Source organism: Spermophilus citellus (genome assembly GCF_964194105.1).
Source record: "Spermophilus citellus genome assembly, chromosome: 7".
Taxonomy (NCBI): Eukaryota; Metazoa; Chordata; class Mammalia; order Rodentia; family Sciuridae; genus Spermophilus; species Spermophilus citellus.
The window spans coordinates 161137369-161165306 of NC_138188.1; the positions used below are offsets into that span (position 1 = coordinate 161137369).

The window sequence follows — 27938 nt, forward strand, 5'->3', positions numbered from 1 at the left end:
CCCATTTCAAAAATAAATAAAGGAATAAAATATAATAAAAGTAAGAGATAAAATATAATGATTAAATTCAATCCACTGCACACAAACAAGTTTATGCTAAACACGTATAAGGAACAACAAACATTATTTTTAAAACCAAATGAGCCATCCATAGAGAAAATGTTAATACGTTTCATAGAACTAAAATTGTTTCTGAAAACACTACCGCTGCTATGATTCGGATATGTCCCTGGAAGCTTCTGTGTAAACAATGCAGGAATGTGCAGAGGTGATATGACTGGGTTAGGAGAGCTGTACCCTGCTCAGTGGATTAATCCACTCTATGATGAGTAATTTGAAAGGACTAGTGTATACTGAATGGTGACTATAGGCAGGTAGGGTGTGGCTGGGCCAGGGAGGTCACTGGGGGGTGTATCTTTGGGGTTTATATTTTGTCCCCAGAGAGGAGAGATGTCTCTCTCCACTTTCTGGCTACCATTAGCTTTTGTCTGCCGTGCTCTCCTGCCATGATGTTCTGCCTCACCTTGGGCCCAGGTCAATGGAGTTGGTCAACCATGGACTAAACCTGGAACTATGAGCCCAAGTAAACTCTTCGCCTCTAAGTTGTTCTTGCCGGGCATATTGGTTATAACAATGCAAAACTACTTTGTGCAGTTGGGTGCCGTGTTGGAAAGGCAGGCCACGGCAGTCACTGGCGGGCGAGGCTGTGGTGGCTGGTGGGCAGGCACACTGCACGGGGTTCTGGAGCACGGTCATGCAATCACAGGGAAGTCCTGTGGGATCTGTGGTCCGTCTGTTCTGTCTGGGTCCTGGACGGCGGTGAACACCCCTCATGCCACGTCACAGGCTCTTCACGGCAGCACAGAGTCAGAGAGCTGGCCAGGGGGCGGGGGCCTGGGTGCTTACTTTCTGTGCGTTTGAAAAACATATATTCATACCTATATACCTTCAGGGAGACACAGAACATGGATCTAAAATCAATAAAATGCACATAGGAGAAGAGTGGTGCCAGAGTGAATAGAAGGTTTGCAAAGAAAACGAGACTAAAATAAATCAAAATCAGGCCCTTTGGATGGACTGATGGGAATGAGTGGTTTAAACCCAAAGTTAACAAAATAAAACAAAATCCCAGCCCACCCGTGGCAGCCCTTCTCAGGGGATCATCAAGGGACCACCTGATTCAATGCATGCCACGGCTTCGAGGTGGGAGGTGGGAGGTGGGAGGTGGGAGGGGGGAGGGGGGTTTCAACAAGGAGGCGCTATCTTCAGGGTGGAGGTGGCATTTCCACGTGCCTCGGAGACACTACAGTGCTCAGAAGGCTGCGACTCTTTCAGTCAACAGACCCCTCAGTATGTCCTCACAAACAGCACGAGCTGCCCAGCCTTGATGCCTGCGGAACAGCTGAACAAGGGGCAGTGTGAGTGGCCAGCCTGCAGGACGGTGGCTCCCTGTTTCACACACGAGGCAGCTTCCTGTGGCGAAGGAGCAGAGCGCATGGCTCTGCCAGGCAAGGGAAAGGGGGGCGGCACTGGAGAAGGCCACCTGCACCCAACAGGGGAAGCCCTGTCTGGCGAGCACGGTCCTTTAGAAACAGAGCGGGCTCAGAGCATGGAGCACCACTGCAGAGTCCAAAGCCCGGGGCCACAGTCCAGGCCACCAGCAGCAACAGCTGGGAGACGGGTCTCCATGACCTCCAAGTTCACCCCCAGCCCTGTATCTATAGCCACATCATCCCCTTACACAGAACCAGGCTCGTGCTCGAAGTACTTACTGCGTCTCTCTGCAAGTGGACGTATATGTTGTATGATGTGTATTTTATTTATTCATGAGTATATGCTTATATTATAAGTAAAACAACACATATAAATATTATTGTACCATACATATGCATAAACTATGCAATTCTGTTGATCTTATGCATTGTGTTTTGCACAATCCATATAAAACATCCTACTGCTGATTTTGAATATTGAGAGTTGTTTGTTTTGATTTAGAGTATCATTATCAGGATATTATTACCAGCACTCCCAGAGGGTTTCACTTGTCTGTTTGTGTGCATGTGTGTTTGTGGGGTGCACATATGTGTATGTATTTGCAACAAGATTAATTATGGGGTAGGCAAGGAGTGTTATTAATTTTTCTTGGATTTCTTTCTTCCTTTCTCGTGACTACATAATTCTCTCCTCTAAGTTTCCCATGTTGAGCAAGCACAACATATTGCAAAATCTTATTTCTCCTACAATTTAATTATGAGTAAATAAAAGAATCATATTCTTTGACATTACACCAAATCCTATACATAAGATTTCCCTTTGTAGGAGAAAGAATTTGAGATTTTTTAATATAACATTTAATCAAGTGTTCCCGTGAATAATTTTCTAGAATAGAAGGAAAATGATAAGTCAGTCTACCTCCAGGACGAACCCATGTGAAGGGAGGTGTGTGAACTGCATTCCCAGCTCGATTCCAACACCCTCACCCAAAGTGCAGAGGATCTCCTGGGAACTCTGTGGCCCAGCTCCCAGGCAGGAGCAAATGTAGGAATCTCACCACATGTAAGCAGGAGTCTTTTCATGCATAGTTCAGAAAGAAGAAAGCATGAATGTTCCTATTTGCCAGACTTCTTTTACTACATTAGGATATCAAATGAACAAAGAATTTCAATTCCCTTTTGAAATAAAGAACTACCACAGATTATACATGTAACACATTATGTTGCCCTCAGACCTAATTTTTTTCTCCTGTATTATCTGAAATAGAAACTATACACTCCCTAAGTAGTTTTTGAAAAATCAATATAAAAATGCACAAACAACTTATTTATGGCCACACATGAATGACCTCAGCAAACAGAACCCTCCATTAAATACTGCTCAACTTTAATGAGGGACCTAAAAAGAGAAATGACGTGGGAACGATGCACTTTCTATATACAATACTGTATGCTGCTAGAGAAACCAGAGAGAGCAGGAGGGGAGAAGGGGACGGGCACCCAGAGGGAAGCAAGTATCCTCCTCACAGAGCTGGGACGGGGAGTCGGGGGCTGACAGCACTCTGGGTGTGGCACAAAATGAGCAAGCGTCAGAAAGCAGGGGGAGGGACCCTGCCAGCGGTGTTTGTGTGCACCTGGGCCACGTGACATTGCTGTGGCGTCCCTGCCGCTCACCTGAGTGGAGCTACAGCCACTGTCAGCGGGTTTGGATGTAGCCGTCCCTCCCTGACTGCACCGTCCACAGTGCAAAAGACGGACAGTGACATTGGTGTGCAGCCTGGGCTAACCTGCTGACGTGGGTGCTTCCCGCTGCACTGGGCACAGCTGCTCTGGTCAGCTGCAGAAGACAGAGGGCCCCGGGCAGCAATGACACTTAATTCTCTCTTCAAGCTGAAGGGCTCCCAGTAAAAAGCTATCTTGAATTAAAGAGGGCGGTGTTCAAATACACCAACCAGAGTATGGGCATGCATGGGGTAAGTTTGTTAAAGCCATTGCATGGCCTCAGAGGACAGTAGGACACGCCTGCCATCTGCCAATGACATGCTGGGTGTGGAAGCCAGTGTGTTCTTCTTTATCATCAGTTGACGTGGAAAAGGGGAGGATGTGCAAAAGGGAACGTTCCTGCTTCCTCTCTGCATCTCCAGGATCATCTCGTCTCATCGACTGGCAACATTGATTTAAAAGATGAACTTCAAAAAGTCTCATCGTCTCAGGCCACTCATTGTTTCAGCCAATTTTCTCATCTAATTTTAGCCATTTCCCCCAAATCCATGGTTCAAAATGCCCACATTCAGAATCCAGAACCATGGCCCAGAGACACTGACCCCTGCTTCCCCAACTTCCCTCTCAGGGACCCCGCTCAGCCTCTCTGTCATCCGGGCCGAGCCGTGGGGAACAGCTTCTGCCCTCTCTCACCAGATCCAGCCCTCCTCTGGTGTCTCTCCCCTTTAATGTCTCTCTTAATCAGACCCTCAGTATCCTTTCCCTACTTTTTAAACAGTTTTGTTTTTCTTGACTTTTAAATAGCTTCCTTCTGGGACCTGTGTGTCCTGTCTCCTCAGTCCAACCTGACTTCTCACTGCAAGTTGAATTACTTTCCCTAGACTCACCCTGGGGTCGCCTTGGAATAAAAAGTTCTGCTTCGGAGCCTTGAGTACATCACAGACAACCTCGTGCACATCTTTCCCTGTTGCTCTGATTCTGCATCATCGGCACTGCGGAGTCACCGGAGCATTCACTAGGGTGACACATGTGCAAGTGTCATGCAAACCAAGAAGTCTTACGTAAATATAACTAGAAGGTGACATTTCCACCTCGCGGCAATTAACTTTCCTGGGAATGTTGGTCTCCAGCAATTAGGACATTCAATTAGGCACTGTTCAAGTCCAGGGTGGCACATGGGCAAGGAGTGCTTTGAAATGGGTGAGATATAAAGCCACTTGTTAAACTGAAGTAAAAGAAGGGATTTCAACTTTCATTTCTGCCATGTGTTTGAAGGCAGAAAAGTCACACTTCTTAATAGTTAAATGTATTTCAGAATTGTCGAAGCTTCCACCACTATCAACAGTTGGCACCTTATTTACATTCATCTTTGGGGCTTTGATTCTCAAGCATGTGCTACAAAATGAGCAGAAGGGCTGTGACTATTACCAAGAAAGACAAGACTGAAAAACAGTATTGTTTCCAGATATCACCCGTGCACTCTCTCTCTCTCTCTCTCTCTCTCTCTCTCTCTCTCTCTCTCTCTCTGTGTTACCAAGGAAACTTCCAGAAATGAGATAAAAATAACAAGGTGCCAGTTTGCAGTATCATGACTGGAGACCCATCGGCCAACTTTCACTTCCAAAGGAAACCAACACTTGAGGCATCAATTTTCTCAATAAAACACCCACTGAGCACCAACAGGAAAGGTAATGCAGTGCACTCTCCAAACACAGCAGCAGGACAGCCTTCCACTCCCAAACCACAGTGACGCTAGGACTTGCACAATTAGCTGTGCCTCAGCTACCTCTCCCACAACTGAAAACAGTAAAGGTTATAATTTTTTAAAAAGTCTCGATAGACCATGACCTTAGCCACTAGCATCAGACTTAATTTATATATTTCATTTCAAGACATTTTAAAGTGAAAATTTAAATGTGCAGAAGTCAACTTGGTTTAGACCTTCTCACATCTGAGTGAAAGCTAAAATTGCTAATGGGGTATAATTCACTACATGTTGAAAGTTCAACATCATCTCTAACAAGAAATACGAGTGGTATCTTGAGCAAATGGCCGCACGTGTCTCTGCTTGGTGCATATGTGCATGTGGCCAGGAGCACAGGCATGCCTGGGTGGCCACATGGGAACCCAGAGTCACTCTCTGGCCTCAGGTACATTCTAGGCAGACACAAGCTGGGCCACCCCATTCTCCCAGGATGTGATTTTGTATTCCAGAACCTGAAGTACCACTTGTCTACATAAAAAAGACGGAATTAAATAAAAGCAAGGGGGATACCCCTTAGTATTAATGGACAACTAGCAATTGTAATGTGGTTTATAAAACACCCCTTAACACAGAAGAAAGCATGGTCTGAAGCAAGATTAACACATAGGTATGCACATTCCCCTCTGTATAAGCATGTGCACAAAATAATTTGTATTTATTAAGTGCCAACAGAAGACATATATTGTGTGCACATTCTATACTCCAAGATTCCAGGCAAATCCACTGTGAAAGTCCTTCCAACCACAGGTTGGTGCATGCTATTTTCTGTGGGCTCCATGGAGAACCTACTCTGCTTCCAGAGGCTCTCATGGGAGACAGCAGGGAGGGCTCTTGCTCTGTGCATTTGACTGCTGGTGTGAGGTCTGTCTGGTTTCAACACCATCTCGCCCCTGGAAGGACTTCCTGCTTTCTTCCTGGCTGTGATTTGATGGTCACACTTGATCTCTTCCTTGCCGCCCTCTGTTGCCTAATACAGTTCTTTTTATACCTTATGGGTCTCTTTTAGGGGGCGGTTTTTGGTTTTTTCTTTTTCTCTTTTTTTTATATAGAGAGGATTGAATCCAGGTGTGCTCTACCACTGAGTTACATCCCCAGCCCTTTTATTTGAGACAGGGTCTCATATTGCTAAGTTGCTGAGGCTGTTCTTGAACTTGAGACCCTCCTGCCTCAGCCTCCTGACTCACTGGAATGACAGGTGTGTGCCACTGTGCTAGGCTTAAGAGAAACTCTTAACAAGTTGTTTTATTTTCTGAGGGATTGACCTGATCAGTGACTGTTCTTTATTGAGCCCATTTTAACAACTAAAGTGAATGCACATTCCCACCTCTAAGGATGGGATGCAGGTAGGCAGCCTGTCCAGGTTCCCATTGCTTGGGCCACAGGATGGGTCCAGACTTGGGCTCATGGCTCATGGAGATCACGGAGAGTCCCTGCCTAGGACTGCTCTACAGGAAGCTGACGGAAACAGCCCTTTTCTTTTCTGGTTGTTGATGTGCATTCTAGTCCAGAGACAACAGGGCCAGTTTCCCTGTCATGAGGAGAAGCTGCTCTGAGGGGATCAAGCCAAAGACCAGAGGAGCACACAGGAGAGTCGGAAGGCTTGATGGCAACCCAGTGTCTGGATCAGGCCTCTCTGCAGACCAGTACCGTCTTTTAATCCTTTGGTTTAAGATGCCCTGAACCTCGGGTCTTGTCTTTTATGACATACACAGTTGCTGGTGCTTTGAATTCTTACACCTTGCCTGATAAGGTCAAGGTAAGTGAACTGATTCATGCCAATCTAGGAAATTTAAAGAGTCAAATAAAGAGATTAAAATAAATTCTTTTTTTTTTGGCATGAACTAATTTGAGTTGGTTTCTGTCACTTAAAAGGATAAAAACTAATAAATTGATTCATGCTGGTCTGGCAAATTTTAAGAATAAATTTAATGTTAAGAATAAATTTAAGTTAACAATTCATATGGCCTTTGTTTGAATTTATGTCTCTTAAAAGTTAGCATTAAAATATTTATACCCCTTTGTCTAATAATCATAATTCTGGCAATTTTTGTAGAAAGAATTAATCTTAAAAGCAGACAAAGGCCTATGCACAAAGAAGTTCATTGGATGCATTGTTCACAATGAATGGTTAGGCATGAGAAATAGACTTAATTTTTAGCACTGGATGAGCAGGCAGACCTCTGGGGACCCTGAGACCATAAGGAGTTTACAAGGAGGAGCCATTTTCATTAGGCTGCTAGGCTTCTATCTGCCTCTCTCGCCGTGTAGACATTTGCACTGTTGGCATGAAAGCAAAGGTGAGTGAGACTGCCCAGCCTTAACAGGAATCACGGTGGTGACACTAAAACCTCCTGTCCACCGTCCACCGATGTGCTGACTGCAACCAGGGATTCTGTTTGCCTATAGTGTACGTCGGTTTCCCTAAGGAGACTGCAGGGGAATGGCTCGCATTGGCCTCTGATTATTTGAAAGTATTTGCAGAGAAGCTGGCAACTCTCACACATATAATGTATGCTTAAAAGAAGCTCCTAAACACAGAACTATTTGATTAAATTGTTTCCTAATACCATAGACATATTGGTGACAAGACCAAATGACTTTGTTGAGGCATAAGCTAGCTGGAGTTGGTTTCTAAGGGATTGTTTCACACTTGGTGAAACAATAAATGTAATCATTTTACTAGATCTTGACCTGGGAGTTCCTGTCATTTCAGATGTTCTTTGTGACACAATGGGGAGAGTACACAGAGCACTCTGCTGCCCACAGAGGAGGGGGCTGTTTGCACACAAAACCTGGTGTCCCTGTTTGAGATGCAAACCCACTAGCCACCTTTTTTCATGGAATTCCAGGTTATTTCTTCAAAGAATGGCTATCTAAAAACTATAGTTACACAGACTTGTGTATTTGATACACGTTTTCTAGAGGAAAAAAAAATAAACTTTTCACTCCCAGGATCATGAGAGATGATGTTTGTAGCAAGTACTACAACTGAAACTTCAAGGGAGAAACAGAATTTTAGGAAACTTAATTGGCCACCAAGAGCTTGACAGGTTACCAGTATTTGACTACTTCTGTGATGAGATTGCAGTGAGATTTAGAGATGCACTGTTTTGAAGTTGTGCAACGAGTCTGTTAGTATCTGGAAGTGCTGCATAGCTCTGTGAACCATCTGTTTTCAAATGCTCAGCTTATCATGTTACAGAATCACATGTGGGTAAAACATTCCTCCAGCGCAACTTTGTCACTTGGACAGCTCAGACAGGTGCCTCCATATGACAGGAGGCTGCTTATGCTGATTTGGAGAATGGTTTTATTATAGTTTTAGAACTGTTATCAGGGTGTACCTCATGTAGATTATTCATGTAGCTGGAACATTTTCATTTTATATTTGGCTGGGGACTGGAAGAAGTGGGTCCCTCCGGGTCTGCCACTGCACAGCTGTGTGTCCCTGGGTGGATCTGTCATTTCATTGCCTTTGCTGCTAAGGAGATGGGGGCTGAGCTGCTGAATCCCCAACAGACCACACCATGATGTCAGTTGGGGAGGGTCCTGTGGCCTTGGAATCCTATGCCACCCCTCTGCCTACACAACGTGAGATCTTGCTTTAAAGTCCTTCACTACAAAATATTGCTTCTGGTTGGATTCTAAAAATCCAACTTTGGGGAGTCTTTTGGAAAGAAAGACACATTTTATAACCATCTGACAGACAGCTAGGTAACCAAGCCAACGAGGAGCATGTTCTAAGGTGATGTTAACCACGCATGTCCTCTGGGAAATCCACCCAGAGAAAATGAACTCATCTGCAGGTCCTCAGAGGATGCAGAAGCCAACACACCATCCCGCAACCCGCAACGCGCAAATCTCCCTGCACAGAGGCCCCGGGCCCAGGGCACCCCTCTCCCGAGCTGAGTCGAGGCCGTGCGCACGGGGTTACCTTTCACGGTCACATGCACGCTCTGGCTGGTGGAGAGCTGCGGCTGCACCAGCACGTTGCAGGTGTACTCGCCCTCGTCCACCTCCTTCTGCACGTCGGAGAGTTTCAGGGTTCCATTGTTCTCAAATGCCACCTGGCGGTGGTTAAAAGGAAGCAGATTCGAGTTCTTGTACCATTTGATGGAGTAGTACGGATAGCCAATCACACGACAGTGGATGTACGTGTCCCGCCCTGCTATTGCTGTGATATTTTTCATTGGTCGAATGCTTGCAGGCCCTGGGGAGATAAAGGAAACTCTTGAAAATAATTTAAGGGCACATCTCATGTGGGGAAACGGGTAACGTTATTCCTTGAGTTAGAAACACATTGATTATGTTCATGTAAGCTCATCTTTTTCCGTTAAATAAAATTTCAGGCATTTGACATTTTCTTCAAAAGATTTTTTTTTCTTTTATTACTTTCCAATGAATGAATATTAAATATTTTCCTCATTGGCTACTTCTATTAAAGTATTTTTAAGTTAAGAGATAATAGGTAATTTGATTGGTAAGAGCAGCTAGTCTACACTGCACATCACGCTCTGCTTGTGAAACGTTGGTACCAACTGATGGGTCCTTGGATCTTTCTAGAGTACACAGTGGAGATGGGCGTCGTGCCAGGCCACACGATGAATGTAGGTTAGATGCCATGTACATGAGGGCTTACCATGAGCGCAGTGAGACAGGAGGAAAGGAGAAAGAAAAGTCATGCAGAGCATAAACCAGGAAAGGAAAGATCAGATCGAGTGGACAAGTCTAAGAGGAGAGAAAGAGAACCAGCTGACTAAGGAAACAGGATTCCCAGGTCCCCCGCGGGCCGTTCCTGAGTGGGGAGGAGAGGGCAGCAAACGCGAGACGACGGGACTCGGTTCTGGCATTCGGGGCTCGGCTTGGAGCATGCAGAAACCTCCTTCTCCACTACAATGAGTCATGTGTGTGTTTCGAGGAGCTGATTTGACAAGCACCTCTTACGTTTATTCGAGCCTGGTACAGGACGACTCCGGCCGAGTTGTTGGCGGTGCAGCGGTAGACGCCCCCGTCGCGCACCTGCGAGCTGGAGATGTTCAGGTAGCTGACCACGTTCCCCTCGGACGTGATCATCTGGCTGATGCGGTGGCCGCCGCCCTTGAGGATCGGGTCGTCATCCAATGTCCACGTGATGGTGGGCAAGGGCGTCCCCTTCACGTTGCACATGAGGGACACGGGTTCCGCGGGACTCACCACTTTTTCACTAAAGGCAGAAATAATTTTGGGAGTTCCATCTGCAGGAAAACAAATTACGGAAGGAAGTGGCACATACAAATAGTGACACCACTGCCCAGCATGGCTGCCCAGTTCTTATTGGTAATGCAGAGGCTGGCAAAGTACAAAAGAGGCCTGGATTTATCAACAGGGAAATCCCAACAAAACTGGCAGGTGCAGCATTAGCGAGCTTGGACAAGTCACGTGTCTATGTCCTGATTGTCTTGACAAAAGGAACCCAAATGTAACCCAGAGGTGCATGCTGAATTCAGAATGTATATGTCCACTGGAGCCACCAGCACCCCCCAATTCTGACACACACACACACAGCAGTTCATTTACCCACCAAGTTTTCCAAGGAGGTGAATTTGTGAATTTGGGGACTCTCATTCCACTTAGCTCAAGTCATTAAGGGATTTCTCTCTAGGGGGCTGTTTAAAAAAACCAAACCAAACCAAAAAAAAAAAAAAAAAAAAACCAAAAAAAAAAAAAAAAAAAAAAAAAACAAAAACAACAACCCATAGTCTAATGGTCCCATCTTTGTCATTTTTTTTCACAAGGAATGATCTTTATAGATGTCATTAGAAATGGTAATTGCATTAATGCCCATTCAGCCCCTGAGAATCAGTACAAGCTAAATAAGTTAGACTTTTCTATTATGTTTATTAAATATGTCTAAAAGTATTATAAGTAGGGTGAACATATAATTTATTATCCAGCTTAAAATGTTTTTGAAAGTAAAATGGAAATTACTAATAATTGTACCACAAGAATAGACATGAGCCAGTAGGGTCCCAGGTCAACTAGAATCTGAACTTTAGAGAAGTTTCCATAGCAATTTCCAGTATGTTTAGCAAAGATCAACTTCATAGTACACTATTTTTCTATCACTTATATGGACAATTTCCCTATTATTCTATGGGAGTAATCATAACACATATTTCTTTTTTTGAATATATCTTTCCATGACGAGAAAAAGAGATACATGTACATTAAAGAAAATGCATCCAAAGGAAGATGTTTCCAGTAGGCCCAGCAACCTATGTGAACAGTTCAACCCTGGGGCACATTTCCTTGGCCTCAGTGGATTGCTTTGACATAATTTTGATCAAATGAAACAGGATCTATGAATCTTGCAATAAACCCCACTGGTTTAACCCTGTTTATTTATTTATTTTTTTAAATTTTGTGCTCAAATTGAAGTGTTGGTCCCAAAGTGAATGATTAATAGATTTTTCTTATTTGTAATTTTATTATAAAAGATATATATATATATATATATATATACACATACATACATATATAAATACATATATATATGTGTGTACACACACACACACACACACACACACACACGGCAGGGAGAAAAATTTCTTGCAATTCCACAGAGAAAGATAAGTGTTCCAAAATCTCTTGAGGAAAATGTCACTCAGCATGCAAAAACCTCGAGGGCCAGCTGTGCAGAGTCCTGGAATGGGTGGCCTCCCTGCTACCCACTCCCATGGCCTGAACCCTCACATGTTCACTGTGGGGGGCCCTCAAGGGTGTTTGTTTCCCAGCTGTATTAATAAATAGTATACTCCAGTGACCCTGGATTGTTCAATGGTGAACAGTATTTTTCTTTTTTTAAAGTTTTTTTTTAATTTATTTTGTTTTAGTTGTAGATGAACATAATATCTTTATTCTTTTATTTTTATGTGGTGCTGAGGGTCGAATCCAGTGCCCCACACATGCTAGGCAAGCATCTGCCACTGAGCTACAACCCCAACCCACGAAAAGTGTTTTTTTAAAAAATTATCATTGTTGTTATTTACTATCAGAGATGAAAAGACAACTTTAAAATATTAAAATGAGGCCAGGCTGTAACCCAGCTCCTGGGATGCTAAGACAGAAGGATTGGATTGCAAGTTCAAGGACAGCCTGGGCCATTTCCTTTCTCAAATTTAAAAAAAGTAAAAAGGGATGGGGGTATAGCTCAGCAGTAGAGTTCCTCTGGGCTTAATTTCCTGTACCTTAGACAAAAATAAAATGCAATGTAAAGGTTGTTCTGCCTTTAATGTGGGGCAAGTACTGCCTCATTGAGCTGGGCATTAGTGTTACAGAGAAGGTCCTTCTTGGTATATCACCAGTCACCAATGCATGGGAGCACTGAGGTTATTTAATTGTCCTTATAATTCCACAGTTTATGTAGGAAATGTTCATCTGGAAACGTCTCTGATTTTTACCCAGAGCACAAGAAACTCGTGTGATTTTTATCCATTTAGGAAAGAGTTCTTCACTGATGCCATTGTTCAGTGCAGGTGATATTTATGGTGAAACGCACTGTACAGGTGTACAAGTGGGTTCTGCTGACTGCACACACTTCGGTAACCACCAGGATGATCAGAACCCAAACCTTTCCCAGGAAGATCTCTCAGGGCTCCTTTTCATCAATCCTCCCCATCACAAGGCAGCACTGCCCTAGTCTGTCACCAGGCGCTAGTTTTTCCTGTTCTTAAGCTTCAGATAAATGTAAGATAGAGCATTTTTATGCATGCCTATGTGCTGTCATAACCACAGAACAACTCATGAAATTGGGGAACGTAACTCTGCAATCAGCCTATCATCGAGTGCACATTCCTTTCTGAAATTCTGCCCACTGACAGAATGTGTCTCTTCCTGCTATTTCCATCTACTCCAGACAGTATCACCCCTGACATTTACCAGTCTCTTTAATTTCCTGGAATCTGGAACAGTCTTCAATCTCTTCTTTCTTAACTTTGATACATTTTTGAAGGATAACTTTGTAGACAGTTGCTGGTAACTGGGTTTGCCTCCTATTTCCTTCTGTTTAGATGCTGGTTTCATGCTTCCTTGGAAACACCATGAAACAATGTTGCTTTTCACATGTCCATTGGCTGTCCATGTGCATCCTTTTGTGGCTTTGCTCACAGCATTCATCCATTTTATATTACAGTGTTTGCCTTCTCATTATCAATTTATAGGAATTTTAATGTATATGGAATGCAAATACATATATCAGATAACAATAATCTGATAGATTTCTCAAATATTCTGTGTATACTAAACATAATATCTGTTAGACATACTAGAATATATGTTTGTACTTATGCTTAAAATATTTTCTCTCAGTCCATGACTTCATTTTTAATTTTCTTAAAAATGCTTTTGTCTTTGACCTTCAGTGCTTTCTGTGTCCTGAATCTTTTCCTGTGCCCAAGTCATGAAGAATTGTTTTCATTTCTCACATTATTTATTCCTTTGGATCTGAGTCCCGACTTTACATAATTCCCTTCACTCTAGTGACGTCATTCACCATTAATGTGTGGGTTTTCTGTCATCATTTTCTTTTACCTTTTGTTTATTGGGAACACCTTTATTCTGCCTTAATTTTTTTGGTGGGGTGTGGGGTACCAGGGATTGAACTCAGGAGCACTCAACCACTGAGCCACATCCCCAGTCTTTTTTTGTTTTTTTTTTTTTTGTATTTTATTTAGAGACAGGGTCTCACTGAGTTGCTTAGCACCTTGCTTTTGCTGAGGCTGGCTTTGAACTCGCGATCCTCCTGCCTCAGCCTCCTGAGCTGCTGGGATGACAGGCGTGCACCACCACACCCAGCTATTCTGCCTTAATTTTTAAAGACTATTTTGCTATAGATGTCTAGTTTGAATTTTTTGTTGTTTTGCAGAAAATATAAAGATGCTTCTCCATTGCCTTCAGTCTTCCCACACACCCCATGAGAAGCCACTTCTCCTCTTCTGATCTTCCCTTCATGGAATATTTTGTCCCTCAGATGGACAAAGTTTTCTCTTTCTTTGGTTTTCTGTGTCTTGACTCTAATGTGCCTGCATGTAATTTTGTCTTTTTCCTTGAGGTTTCCTGAGTTTCTTGGATCTGACACTCTATTTTTTATGCCAAATTAGAGAAAATTGTGGCCATTATTTCTTCAAATAGCCTCCCACCCCCAACCATTCTCCATCTCTGGAAAGACAGGAGCTGCTCTCTGGCTCAGGCCATTGATGTGCATGATCCTCTTCATGCTTTTCTATCTTCAGGCCCTCTGAGCCTTTCTTCTTTCTTCTCTAATGGTACTTTTTTTTAATAGGTAGATAGAAATATGTTTTATTCTTCTTTATCCTATATAAATTTTCTTTTTCCTATAATAAATAGTTGCCACCATTGTAATATTAACAAGCTATAAGATTTTAATAAAAACTATGATAATAGTTAGAGTTTGACATATGACATAAAACTCTCAAAATAAAACTATTATCAGAATGGGTGCAATCAAGTAAGAAACTCCTTTTACAGTGTCTCTGAATCAATTTATTCCACCTTAACATGCCACATATCATATACATATAAATGCCACATATCATATACATATAAATGATATGTGGCATTTATATCTAATGGTACTTTAAAGCAAATTCAGCGAATCATTTCATTTCTGTCCATTTCTTCTCATGGTTTCCATTTCTCTGCTGTTTTCTCCTGTATGTTCACTCATGGTGTCCATATTTTCCTTTACACTAGACCGTGTTTTCAATAGCAGCATTAAAGTCTTCATCTGCTATTTCTAACACTTCTGTCCCCTTACTTTGCTTTTTGTTAACTGGTCACAGTACCTATTTTTCTATTTGTTGTTCCATTTGTCTTGTTTTAATACATCTAGTTATTTAGTTATTTTTAATTGCAGACAGAATTCCAGCACGTGCGTGCGCGCACACACACACACACATGCACATTTTTGCAGTTCATTTGCTCACCAAATTTTCCAAAGAGGTGAATTTGTGCATTTGGGGACTCTCATTATTTCCTCTTTCCTATAACTTCTGCCCCAGCCCCTCAGCTTGCAGGTGTTTGGCTCCCTGAACTCTGTCTTCTCTCACTCGAGTGCAGTAAGACTCGATGATTTGCTTTTCCTCTAGTTTTTCCTCCCTACACTGCATGGACTGTTGGGAAGTATCCTCAGGAGAAGATGGAGACACTTCTGGCTCTTTTCCCTTCTTCCAAAGGTCAACTCCTTTCTCCCCACTTTTGGTATTTCTCCATCGCGTATCTGTAGTTCTGTCTTCTGCAAATTCATCATTTTATGTGCTTGAAGGTTGGTCTCACATTTGCTATTTTATCATTTCCAGAAATTGAATCTATTAATTCTTTTTTCATTATTACATTTGCCAATTGGATAGCTCAGGGCTTATCTGGAACTTATCATTGCTAGGCTCCAGTTTCTTCAGCCTCAGGGGAAGTGCTCCAGATGGTCCATCCTATCCCGGTCATGTGCTGTCCAAGGTAGTGTGAGCCTTTACCTTTCATCTTAATCTGTGACTGTCTCATGGAGTACCTGGAGGCTTCCTCAGGGACCCTGGATGGACACAGTTCTCCAGCAGGTCCTAGATATGTATTTGTGATTCCAGCTCTGCTCTCTCTTGCTACATTAGCACTGTCATCTCTCAGAAGAGAGAAAAATAAAATGAAGCTTCTTGTCCTGAATGGAAACTGACATGCGACAAATAAATCCACGTGTGTGCTCGGGGGTCCCCCCTGCCCCTCTTTTTGTTCAAATGACAGGCTTTTTTGGAGATGAAAGCCGACGTTATTTTCCCAGTGAGACTGGAGCGTCTTTGAAATCTTTCTCGCTGTCACTCTCTGATAACCTGAGCCCTTTCAACATCATTATGGATTATCAATATGCTCTTTAGGTTTTCTTAGTCACACGAGATGGTTGCCGCGGTAACTAGGCCTAGATATGTAATCTCTCCTATTTCTACAAAGACTCTAAAAATAGTGAGTAAGGACTGGGGAGCATTGTCATTAGTGACCTGGCTCTGTGCAAATCGATGGCGTTCTGCACTCAATCACTCTGAGGAACGCCGTGCCAGCCATTTCGTATGCATGCCGGGCCTTCAGCTCACTTCACTTCTGCTTTGCAAATCTCACTGTCTGCAGTGAAATGCTTGACTCAAAGTAGGCAGCTCATCGTGAAGCCTGCTGCTTCTTAAAAATTAGCGAAGGTGAAAAAAGCAATAGCAGAAGGATTCTCTTAGCATCGAGACCCATTTGAGCTGACTTTCATAAACTAATGGATTTTGTTCATTCTCCCTTTGGGTTATATAAAAATCATTTCATTATTGTAATCAATTGATAACAGATGAGTTTTAAATTATATCAAAAGGCACAATTTCCAACAAGACACACAGAAGCGAGTCCAATTGCCTCTGTGCCTAGATGTCTGACAAAAGTGTTCCCTGTCACAGCTTCTTTCCCTGATGGATTGATGAGTGTGGAGATTTAAGGGTGCTGCAGCCATCTAGGAGAAGCCAGTAGCAAAACCTTCCAAAATCCCATTAAATTCCACCAATTGATTCTGCACACATCCTAGCCACCCAAATGGTGGACATCGGAATCTACAGACAGAGACAACTCTACCCACTAAACGCCATTTTCACCCCACCAAGCACAGTATTAAAATTTTGATTTAAAATTTGTCTCTAAATTTACCCTTGTCACCAGGAGGCCAGACCCTTCCCTGCTCCCACCTCAGGGGACATTTGCCAAAGCCAGGAGATATTTCTGTGGGCCCTGTGAAGGGCGTGCTGCTGGCATCTGGGGGTAGCAGAAGAGATGCTGCTAGATCCCACCCTGTGGGAAACAGCCCCCAGGGGGGCTTCCCGAGACCCAGGTCTGGAGGAAGACGGTCCAGCCATCAGTGTTACGTTTCTGTCTTGACAAGTAACTTGAAATGAGTGCACAATATCCATGCCACTGGGGTCCATGCCCCCTCACACGTGATGCCTTCATTCTCACCAGGACACACACACACACACACACACACACACACATTCGTTCTCTCTCTCTCTCTCTCTCTCTCTCTCTCTCTCTCTCTCTCTCTCTCTCATGCCTGAGCTGGTGTGAACCGCTAGGGCAGAGCAACCAGCTGGAGAGACAGAGAGAACCGCAAACCGCCACACAGCTCTGCCCCTGTCTGCTTTTCAGGTCCCCCCCGCCCAGAGAGCCCACTGACCTTCGAGGACCACCTGCACATAGTCTTGAGCGGACAGCTCGTCCTTGCGCACAAAGCACTGGTATGCGCCCCCGTCACTTTTGACCATGTGATCCATTATAAGGTTTTCGCGGTTGACCCCTGTGATCCTCACATTTTTGCCAGGGTTGAGGATTTCACCATTTCGGTACCAGGAGAGCTCCTGGTCCTCAGTCCCTGTCACACTGCAGGACAAGGAAACCTGGCTCCCCACGCTGCTCTTGACCTTCCTGGGGCTGATGGTGGCTTTCAGTGGCTCTGGAGAATTGGGCGAGAGAGAAAAAGAAGGGAAAAGTGTCACAGGATATCACCCCAGAAGCACACTGGCAACAAGCTGGACACGTCGCGGCCACGTCTTCGCGGTCTCTGCGTCGGCATCCTTCCACGAGCGCTCTTTCACTGGGGACCAGCCTCCTGGCTGCTGTCTTTTTGCCCTTTTTTCTTTCCACCACGAATAGCACAGTATTGGTCATACTGCTTTCCCACTGAGCACGCAGGAGGATGCTGGCTGTGACCCACAGATGATCAGGAATGCAACAGGCTAGTTACCAACCGGGCCCCGGGGGTGTATAAACCCCATTGCCTGGTCACAAAGAAGCAACAAGGTCTAACCCTGACACACTTCTACACCCACGTGTAATCGCTCATACGCTGCCCGTGCTTACCCAGGGTCAAGAGCACACAGCTGCAAAAAAACAGATTGATAAGAAGGTGCGTAGGTTTCTCATTAAGAGAAGGCTCACTGACTCGGGCAGAAAGGAAACTCCTAACCCTGAATTCCTGTTTGCAATTTCAAACCCCTAGTTCAACGTAGAAAACATTTACTGATCATCTATCATGTGCCAAGAATGGGTTATAGATGAAAAAAAGGTCAGTGGTTTATGGTGCAAACTTGTATATTTCATAAGATTGCCATACATTTCTCATATAATATTTAAGTCAGTCTTCCCTAATTCTGTGAATTTTGTATCATCATCTGGAACTGTTTATTCAGAGGGATGAAGGAATAACCAACCTAACAGGTAAATGGAAAAGAAACCCACATAACAGGTAAATGAAAAAAAAAACACACACACAAAACAGTTTTCCATCTCAGCTCATCCTGACTGTTCATCTCATCCCACTGGATCTCAGGCCAGCTGGAATGGAAAGAGGGAATGTCCCAGGAAGGGTTCCTGATTCAATTTAGATGCCATATAAGGAGAACAATGGGAAAACAAAAGCAGTCTGGGACAAGATTGCAAGGGACCTCAAGGAAAAAAAATCAGAGAGAACTAACAAAAGCATTTGAGCCTGTTGAGTAAGTGAGGGTCACAGTCCAACAGATATTTAGAACGGAGTGATTCTATTATGTTGACCAAGTGAGACGGAGGGAGCTGGTCACTAAGGAGGAGTCACGGGTGTCTGGGGGAGGCACACTGAAGACCCAGCGTGGACAGGCAGGGACTTGGAGCCCAGCTTCCAGGCACCATGGAAGCCCATCTCCAGGACTTGGCAGGACCTGGGTGTGGGGCAAAGGGCACCAAGAAGACCCAGGTTCACAGTCAGCACGGGGGAGGGGAAGGTGTGCTGATAAGGAGAGCCCTGTTGGAGGAAGAGACGGTGAGACTCCAGTTGGTTTTCTACCTTATTCTTCAGAGGAGCCAGCTCCTCACATGAAATAAAATTGGGAGACACAGGTGTCTGGTACCAGGAAGAAGACTGAGGCTGACTGTACAGATTTGGGGCTTTTTTCAGAGGGGAGGAATTTGAAGCCATAAAAATAAAGGAAGCATTGAAAGTAAAGAGAAGGTCTGAGAGGGAAGAGGGGACGCCTTCAGTCTGAAGAGAGCTGAACTGAGCAGCAGTGTTCTCCCCTGGGAAGGAGCAGTGAGCAGGAGGGAGACAGCAGGAGGGAGCACTCCCTGGGCACTGCAGACCTGGAATTTAGGCCTTTCCATGAACCACTGTGATAGGTGCCCGGTGGTGAAGGCCTTTAGAAAGAGAAAGTCTGTGCCAACAGGAGGGGGTAGTCTTTGGGAGGGAGCTTAACACTGGACTAGGAAAGATGGGCAGATGGTCCTGCAATCTTGGGTAATTCACTTATATTTGGTTCTCAGTGAGGAAAATCCAGGGCGCTGGACTGGGTTAGTGTGTGTGCCCCATGGCTGCGTCCCCTGCTTCTTATGGGCCTTCAGTACCTGCCACCTCAACAGGTTTCTGCAGGCCACCACGACCATGCACTAAAGCTGAACTGTGTTGAGATGAAGACCAAACCATCTGGGACACTGAGTCCAAGCCCAGTATGTGGCTAACTTGGAGTCCTGTGTTTCTGCAGATAACAGCTCCATTTAGGAAGGTAAAGAAGTATCTGGAAAGAGGCCACCAACAATGACACTGGCTACCATCACCTGTGCCCAAAGAACCCTGCGCTCTCCCCCTGTCTGTTTTCAGAGAGGCTGGCCATGCGAACCAGCAGCTGGGTTATGTCCTCTCGGCTGGGCAATCATTCTGTGGCCTGATAATGATCTCAAGATGGACACATCAGGAGGCTGTCACTTCCAACCCATGCTGTGTGGCCCTGAACGATTCCCCTGAGCATCAATCTCCTCATTTGAAAAGCAGGGCTCCTGCCAAGGTCAACAGGGTATCATGAGGTTAATGGGAGTCTGTGGACAAAGCCTGGCCATTGCTGACCACAGGAGCACCACCCATGGCGGCCGACACCACCTCTGCCAGTTACCGTCCAACTTACGTTTCACGTACAGGCGGCCTATCACCTTAGCAGTCCCATATCGGTTGGACACTTCGCACACGTAGCTGCCTGAGTCTGAGGGGCGAGTGTTCTCGATGAGCAGCCCCGTCACTGTCTTCTGGAACCTCCCAGAGAGTTCCAGGGGCATGTTGTCCTTCAGCCAGCGGTAATCTGGCTCAGGGTGCCCGAGCGCTTTGCAAGGGAGCTCCACCCGCTGCCCCGCCATGGCTTTGCGATGGTCAAACCCGTCCAGTATGGATGGAGCTGAGTTCGCTGGGTCTGTGGGGGAAAGAAGAGCTCTTAGAGGTCATGCAGGGGGAGGCAGAGGTCATTCAGAATCCCGGGGCTTCCTGCGTCACTGAAATTCTGGATACCACACCAACTGCTGGTACTGATCTGTAAGATTTTACACCAAGTCACACATAAACATGCCCTATCCCTACAGATTCGTCCTGTTCAAAATCTGCAAAAGGTTGAACCCTGGCCAGAGATTCTGCCTGTGGTTCTCTACTAAGTCACTAAAACATCCGGAAGCAGCAGGCTTCAACAGGAGCTGTGGGCTCACCTCAGGAGAGGACTGGCTTCTCAGAGCTGGGAAGGTGAGGCCTCCCCTTTCAAAGGAGGAACAGTGGTGGAGGCGCTTCTTAACATGTGTAAAACTCATTTCACAAACCAAAGAATTTTAGCATAGAAAACAAAGAACTTTAAACGTGTTTTATTTATTCATTTTAAAAAATCTGCACTTTGATTTTTCAGTTTTGGTTAACACGACTAATTGCCACATTAACGTGGCCCAGGTACTCTTTCAGTACCTGCACACAGCATGTACAAGGACACTGAGCCACCATTATCCAGTTTCCTCTTTCGCAGACCCTTGGAATGACGATCCTATGTTCAGGTGGACTTTTCTGTTTTTAACGTACACATATGAGAGAGAACTTGAAATGCTTGATTTTCTGTGTCTGGCTGATTTCACTTAACACGGTATCCTCCAATTCTGCCCATTGGCTGCAAATGGCAGATTCCATTCTTCTTTATGGCTGAAGATACCCATATTTTTTAACTGTTTATGCACTGCTGGGCACCTGGGCAGACTCCATGTTAGCTACTGTGAATCATGCTGGAAGAAACAGGGGGCACAGGACGTCTTTGTTGTGCTGCCTGCACTTCCTTTGGGTTTACAGCCACAAGTGGGAGTCTTGGGTCACACTGTGGACTACTAGCAGAACCTCTGTTATCTAGAGGGCTTCACCAGTGTCTACCCACCACAGTGTGTGAGAGCTCCCTTTTCTTCTCATCTTCACCAGCTGGGAGGAGCATTTACCAACTACTCATCTGACAAAGGATGCGCGTGTGTGTGTGTGTGTGTGTGTGTGTGTGTGTGTGTGTATACTAATAGACACTTAGGCTGTTTCCATATCTGGAATGTAGTGTCCAGTGTGGCAGGGAATCTGGGAGTGTTGACATTTCTTTGAGGTACTGACTTCATTTCCTGCGGCTGTTAGCCCAGAACTTGGATCACAGGATCATCTGCTAAGTAAAAGGGTTCAGAGTTTCCGTGTTGCAGGATGAACAGCTTTTGGAGATCTAACTTACATCGTGGTGACTGCGGTTGATGATACCGTATTGTACATACAACATCTGCAAAGACCGTAGACCTCAAATGTTCTCAGCACATGCATGTGCACAGGGCCAGGTGAGGAAATGTGACAGGTAGGTTATTTAACTTGATGTGGTAATTATTTCACAAGTACATATATGTATGTACCTATATAGGTATATTTGTGTATATATTTATGTGGGTGAGTATGTTTGTGTGTGCATGCAGTATCTCACTCCATGTGTGGAAACATTACATACATACATTAATATAGACAAATTTTGTCAAGCATACATAAGTAAAGCTGTAAGACATAAACTTGAGTTGCTGAGATGCATGAGGAGAAAAATGTGTGCACATATAGAAAATGTTACTTTAAGGCAGATGATGTAGCTGAGAATAGTATTTGTCTTTTCCCCTTCCTCTTTTCCAACTACCTGGAAAGTAGACTACCAACAATTGTACCTAAAAATTTTTATTCTCACTAAAACTTTTTCGTACTGTTTTGAACCCAGGGGTGCTTTACTACTGAGCTATAACTAAGTCCTTTCTATTTTTTATTTTGAGACAAGATCTCATTAAATTGTTGAGGCTGGCCTCAAACTTGCAATCCTCCTGCCTCAGTCCCCTGAGTAGCTATAATGATAGGTGTGCTCCCTATAGACATCTAAAACTAATTGCTAATAGAAAACTTTAAATATGTCCCCTAAGGTAGTACTGCATAATTCTGATGACGTCTTAAGAAGAATGGTTGGGATAACTGGATCCACTTCAAAAAGCAGAAATCAGAGGCTTATATCATACAACCTTCAGAAATTAACCCCAAACAAATCATAGGCCTAAATTTAAAGTGTAGGAATAGTACCAATTTTCGAAGATAGGAAGAAATCTTTGTGCCCTTGGGTTATGGCATAAGATCAAACCTTGAGACAAAAATTGATGCACTAAGCTTCATCAAAATTGAGAATTTTGGCATTTTCAAAGACTCCTTTAAGAAAATGAAATTAGAAACTAATATAAAATCATATTTCTAATAAAGAACTTGTATGAAGAAAAAAATCTTTCTGTCTCTACAATAATAAGAAACAACCCAATCAAAAAATGGGTAAAATATTAGGTATTTCACTGAAGGATGTATATAAATGACTAAGAAATTCATGAAAAGCTGTTTGATCTAAGTAGTCATTAGGTCAACGCAGATTAAACTCACACTTGCACCTGCTAGAATGACCATTACCAAAAGACCAAAGGTGTGGTGGTTCAGGTCTGTAATCTCAGTGGCTCAGGACACTGAGGCAGGAGGATCACAAGTTGGAGGCCAGCTTCAGCAACTTAGCAAGACCTGTCTCAAAATTTTAAAAAGTTTTTAAAAAGGGGCTGGGGATGTGGCTCAGTGGTCAAGCCCTGGGGTTCAATTCCTGGGTTTTCAATGATCGTTCTTCTTAACTGTCACAGTTCAGTCTTCTTAGAATTCTGAGCACCTAGGGCCATTTTCCAGGTGAAGGTGTGTCATTTCAATGTGCAATAACTATGAATCCTTCAATTAAAGGAATTTTCTTTACTCATGCTCTGCAGTTTGGCTTGCTTTCTCAGAGTCAGATTGTACCTGTAGCCCGTCGTCTTCGCCTGGAGTCTATGTATTTCCCTCTTGTCCTTTTCACCGTTTCCTTTTCTACCTGGGTTTTCTTGCTGGTCTTTATTTTCCGTACGATGCTTTCTCTTGTGTGTTCTCTGATGGGTTCCTTCTAATTTAATTTTCATTTTATAACAATTCATTGTTTTCTCTTTCCTAAATTATATCCTTTCTTGTTTAAAAGACTCTTCTAAGGCCACTTTATTACTGAATTATTTTCTAATCTATACTATTTCAAGACTTAATCATTTTCAAATGATAAGGTATAGTTTTCAAATGATTTGTGTCCATTTTTTAGTTTTGTCTCATTGTCAAAAAAATTTTTTTGCTTGTTTTCATCTTTCCTTGTGACAAAATTGTGTGGGTTAAATCTTTTTTCTTTTCTACAAGGAGAGGGTTTGGTGGTTATTTGGGAGACTCTTTCACAAGAGCATGACCTCAGGAAGCTTTTCCAGACTTTCCCTTGGCACGATCCTGAAAGAATAAAATTCAGCCCATGTCTTGGCTTTTAGCCGAGAGGTCCTGTTGGTGTCTCCCTGTTTGGTAGGTGCTGTGTGGCCGCCAGGACCCTGGAGCACCAGGCTGCCCCAATTCTACTGGCACCTTTGGCAGCGCTTCCAGCCTGGGCATCTCTCGCCATGCACTGGGCCTGTCCAGCCACTCCTGGTACCCTCTGTGGCCCCACTGGATTATGGAATCCAGCAGTTTCCCTGCAGGTGGGTCTGTCCTCTAGGAAGGTCATTTGCAGAATGCTTCTGAGATCCTCATGTTCTCAAATCACAGCGACCCTGGTGATCGTGACTGGTGCTCTGGCAGCCTCCTGTGCGCGTGGGTTCACGCAGGGCCTGGGCAGCTCTGGCAGGGTGGCGCGAGCCTCCTGACCTCCTGACACAGCTCCTGGGATCCGACTCTGCTTTCCAGATGAGCATCGGGCAATGTTGGTATCTCCACTGCATCGAGATCCCCATGGGCGCTGCCTTCTGCCTGTCCCTCCTGTGCCCTGCTGCTGTCCTGCCGGTCCCCTTGTTGTCAGTGGTCCGTCCACACCACCCACATTCTTGAGTTTCTGGGGAATCCACATCACTAGGTGGTGGGGACGGTGCTGTCTGTGTGCTTTCTCGTGCCATCCTATGTTTGTTTTTGAGAAGTCTGGGGTCCTTACAACCTTGCTACTAACACACCCCATGGTCACCCCAACTCTACACAGATGTGCAAAAACAAATCCAAATCACATTTAAAATGAGATTCTGCTTTTTCCCTCCAAAGCTCAGCGTGTCGCCAGGCCAGTCTGCACTCAGTGCCCATGTTCTCCTCTTTTAATGCTAACAATGTCTCTCTCACCTGTTCTGTCAAAATTTCTGCAACCAAAAGTTGGTATTGCCACATACATTAGATTTGGGAGACTTTCAGTGACATGTGGCTTTGTCCTCTCCTGGCAACTGTCACCTCCCCAGCCCTCACCTGCACCTTCATTCAGCCCTGCAGGGTCTGCCCTCTGCAGGTGCCTTGGGGTACAGCACCTTGTGCTGGATGCTGCTCTGAGCATCCTTAGCTCTGTCTTCTCAGATGCTCACTGGCCTCACCCTGCCGTCTCAGGGACCCCGTGGCCTCTGCGGTCACCAAATGTTTTTGACTACTGCTGTCAAAACCAAAACCCAATTGGGATTAAGAAAAGTAAATTTACTTCCTGTTCTGTTCTTAGTTGCTCTCTTTATATCAAAGAAGACATTTGGCATTTGTTTTTTAGGGCTTGGCTAGCTTCACTTAGCATAATCTGCTCTAATGCCATCCATTTCCCTGCAAATTCTATGATTTTGTCATTTCTTAGTGCTGCATAATACTCCATTGTGTATAGATGCCACATTTTTTTTTTACCCATTCATCTATTGAAGGGCATCTAGGTTGGTTCCACAGTCTAGCTATTGTGAATTTTGCCGCTAATCATTGATGTGGCCGTATCCCTATAGTGCGCTCTTTTAAGGTCCTCAGGGGATAGTCCGAGAAGGGCGATAGCTGGGTCAAATGGTGGATCCATTCCCAGCTTTCCCAGGAAGCTCCATACTGCTTTCCAAATTGGCCTCACCATTGGGAAAAGACTAACAGTAAACAAAGACGAATGGGGGGAGAGAAAGGGAGAGAGAAGGGAAAGCATATGGAAATGGTAGGAGACCTTCAATGATACACAAAATTATAAGAGGTTATGAGGGGCAAGGGGGAGGGGGGAAAAGGGGAGAGAATTGAACAACAGCAGAGGAGGTAGAGAGGGAAGATGGGAGGGGAGGGGAGGGGAGGGGGGATAGTAGGGGATAGGAAAGGTAGCAGAATACAACAGTCACTAATATGCCATTATGTAAAAATGTGAGTATGTAACAGTTGTGATTCTGCAATCTGTATTTGGGGTAAAAATGGGAGTTCAAAACCCAATTGAGTCTAATGTATGAAAGATGATATATCATGAGCTCTGTAATGTTTTGAACAATTAATAAAAAAAAGAAATGTACACATATCTAAAGGAAGATGGCAGAAACCATCTGAAAAAATAAAAGAAAAGTAAACTTGCCTTTCAACCCTGAGAGCTAAACTTGAAAGTCAGTGCTTTGTGACTTAGAGTGGAAATAAAGAAGTTCATCTGAAGAAGGAGGCTGCGCTCCCAGATTGTGCTCATCTTGGGGATGGAGAAAGGCACATGTACTTGCTTTGCTAACCCGGATCCATTTAATATCAAGATTGCCCCCTTCAAATCCTTCTCCTTTCTTTTGTCACCACTGTATGAGGAGTTTCCTCTTGAATGCAAACCAGACCTTTTCTAGGATGTTCTGAACCAGCAGGACAGTGTGGTGTCACTACAGCCAGTGTGGACCAGGTGACAGGTGCCATTCATTTCCTAGTTCATTCTTCCCAACAAGACACAGTAAGCACACAACAAGGGAGAAATCAATAGTCGGCATGAACAAAGAATGAGTCAGAATAAAATATCTGCAAATTCAGAAGAAAGATCATTTAATTCTGGCAGGTATTTGTGCTAGACCTTGACAGACAGGCAATCTTTGGCTGTTTTGAGGATGTGATGGGAGGGGGACTCCTGATGGGCATTACTGAGACGAACGAGAGCGGGTGTCCATGTGACGATGCTTTAAATTCACCCAGGGGTTGATTTCCATTACTTCTTCCCCATAAAGCTCCACTGCAAATAAAGCAGGGACACTTGAGTATGGACAGCAAACGACCTTGGCTCAACTCCCTCTGGCAGCTGCCACCTGTTGGGCCCTCACTACTTGCTGTGATCTTACGGTCTTAGGCGGCAGGGGTTGGCATTCTGTATTTAATTTTCTGATACTGAGCTGTGAACTTTGCCCTCCTAAACCTCTGTCTGAAGTGTCAGGGCACCACCCTGAGAAGGCAGTGCTTAATGCAGATGAGCCAACACAAGCCGAGGGGGACCATCATGTGAAATGTCACTATGTTCTCAAGGTATAGTTTCCATGAGGGTTAGTACACAAGGGACTCGATTCCAAGAACAGAATTAGCTCAGATTTCCTTCACTTGGGAATGAGTGAAGGAGAAGGGAGAATTCAACTACCCCTTTAACTTCAGAGGTGGGTGATTTCTCCAATGGAGACAGCATGCTCCAAATGACCAGCTCCTCGCCCAGAGCTCTGCCTGGTGGGAGCAGAGCGGTGCTGTTTGTAACTGTCAGTAACAAAGCATACAAATACTGGGAGTGTTGTTTTCAGAGCAGAAATCTCATCAAGTCAGAGCAACTGAGAGTTTCACAAGCTGTGAAATGACTCCACCTTAATATCCACATTACATCGTGTGGATGCTGGTTTAAGAGACTTTCAGCATTGCTAATGTATTTGGAGGGCAAAAATACACTTGACTGATTTTAGATGCAAGGTCCCCAGCCATAGGCATCTGGGGATGCTGGGGAAGGACAGGAGGAAGGAGAACCCGGCCTGGAGGAGCGTTCACCTGATACAAAGAGTCGCGCGCTGTTGCTCTGCCTGGTCTCCCCAGTGTATCTGTGACGCGTGACGCAGCGGTAGTTATACAGTCCATCTTCATTCTGTACATCTTTAATATACAAGGCTCCCGTGGATGTGATGAGAAATCTAGATCCTGGAAGAGAGAAGAGGAATGGGCTGGTTAAGATGGGGCAGAAGCAACTGAGCAGTCAACAAAGCCCTCAATGACTTCTCTTCATGTGGAGACACTTTGCAGAGGCAAAAACGTGGACAGGAGTGTTAGGAAGAGTCCGCACCCTGTGCTCTCCAACTAGTCGGCTCTAGGAGCTCAACATTGGGCACTACACAAAAAACACACATTGAGCAAAGCTCGGCTCACCACCTAACGTTCTGGGTCATGCACCTGTCTCCCAGCAGCCAAGTTGGCACACACGGGGAGCAGCTAACTTGCCTGGTGTCTTGAGTCATCAGTTTCTCTTAGAATGAGACAAGTTAGGGAAATATTGAACTCTTGTTGCAGATTTGTCCCTCAGGAAAGTCTATATTTCTGCCTCCTCTTGAATATTTCAATAAAAGCACCCAAGTGTTAAACTACAAATGGTAAAATGTTCCCCCAAACTCCCCAGGAAGATGGTCTTATTCCCCCACAGTAACGAACACTCATTACTATATTCTAAGACAAAGGCCATCTCTTCCTGCAGTCAGTATTTTAGAGTGTTCTGCTATTTTTCAGTCACTAATTTTTAAAGCAAATGCTCAAATAATTG

At 44.4% G+C, this 27938-nt stretch overlaps 1 protein-coding gene across 2 annotated transcripts in view; it reads right to left on the minus strand.

Moving 5' to 3' along the window:
* Positions 1–27938, minus strand: part of DSCAM (DS cell adhesion molecule) — a gene marked incomplete at its 3' end in the record, with an annotated part of 667277 nt that overhangs the window by 261784 nt on the left and 377555 nt on the right. For both annotated transcript variants that reach the window (XM_081302466.1, XM_081302465.1), the window contains exons 4-8: positions 27179–27325; positions 19974–20252; positions 17222–17497; positions 9918–10214; positions 8915–9190 (exon numbers count right to left, since the gene is read on the minus strand). In XM_081302466.1, the coding sequence (XP_081158592.1) occupies positions 8915–9190; positions 9918–10214; positions 17222–17497; positions 19974–20252; positions 27179–27325 (1275 nt within the window). The remainder of the gene's footprint in view (positions 1–8914; positions 9191–9917; positions 10215–17221; positions 17498–19973; positions 20253–27178; positions 27326–27938) is intronic.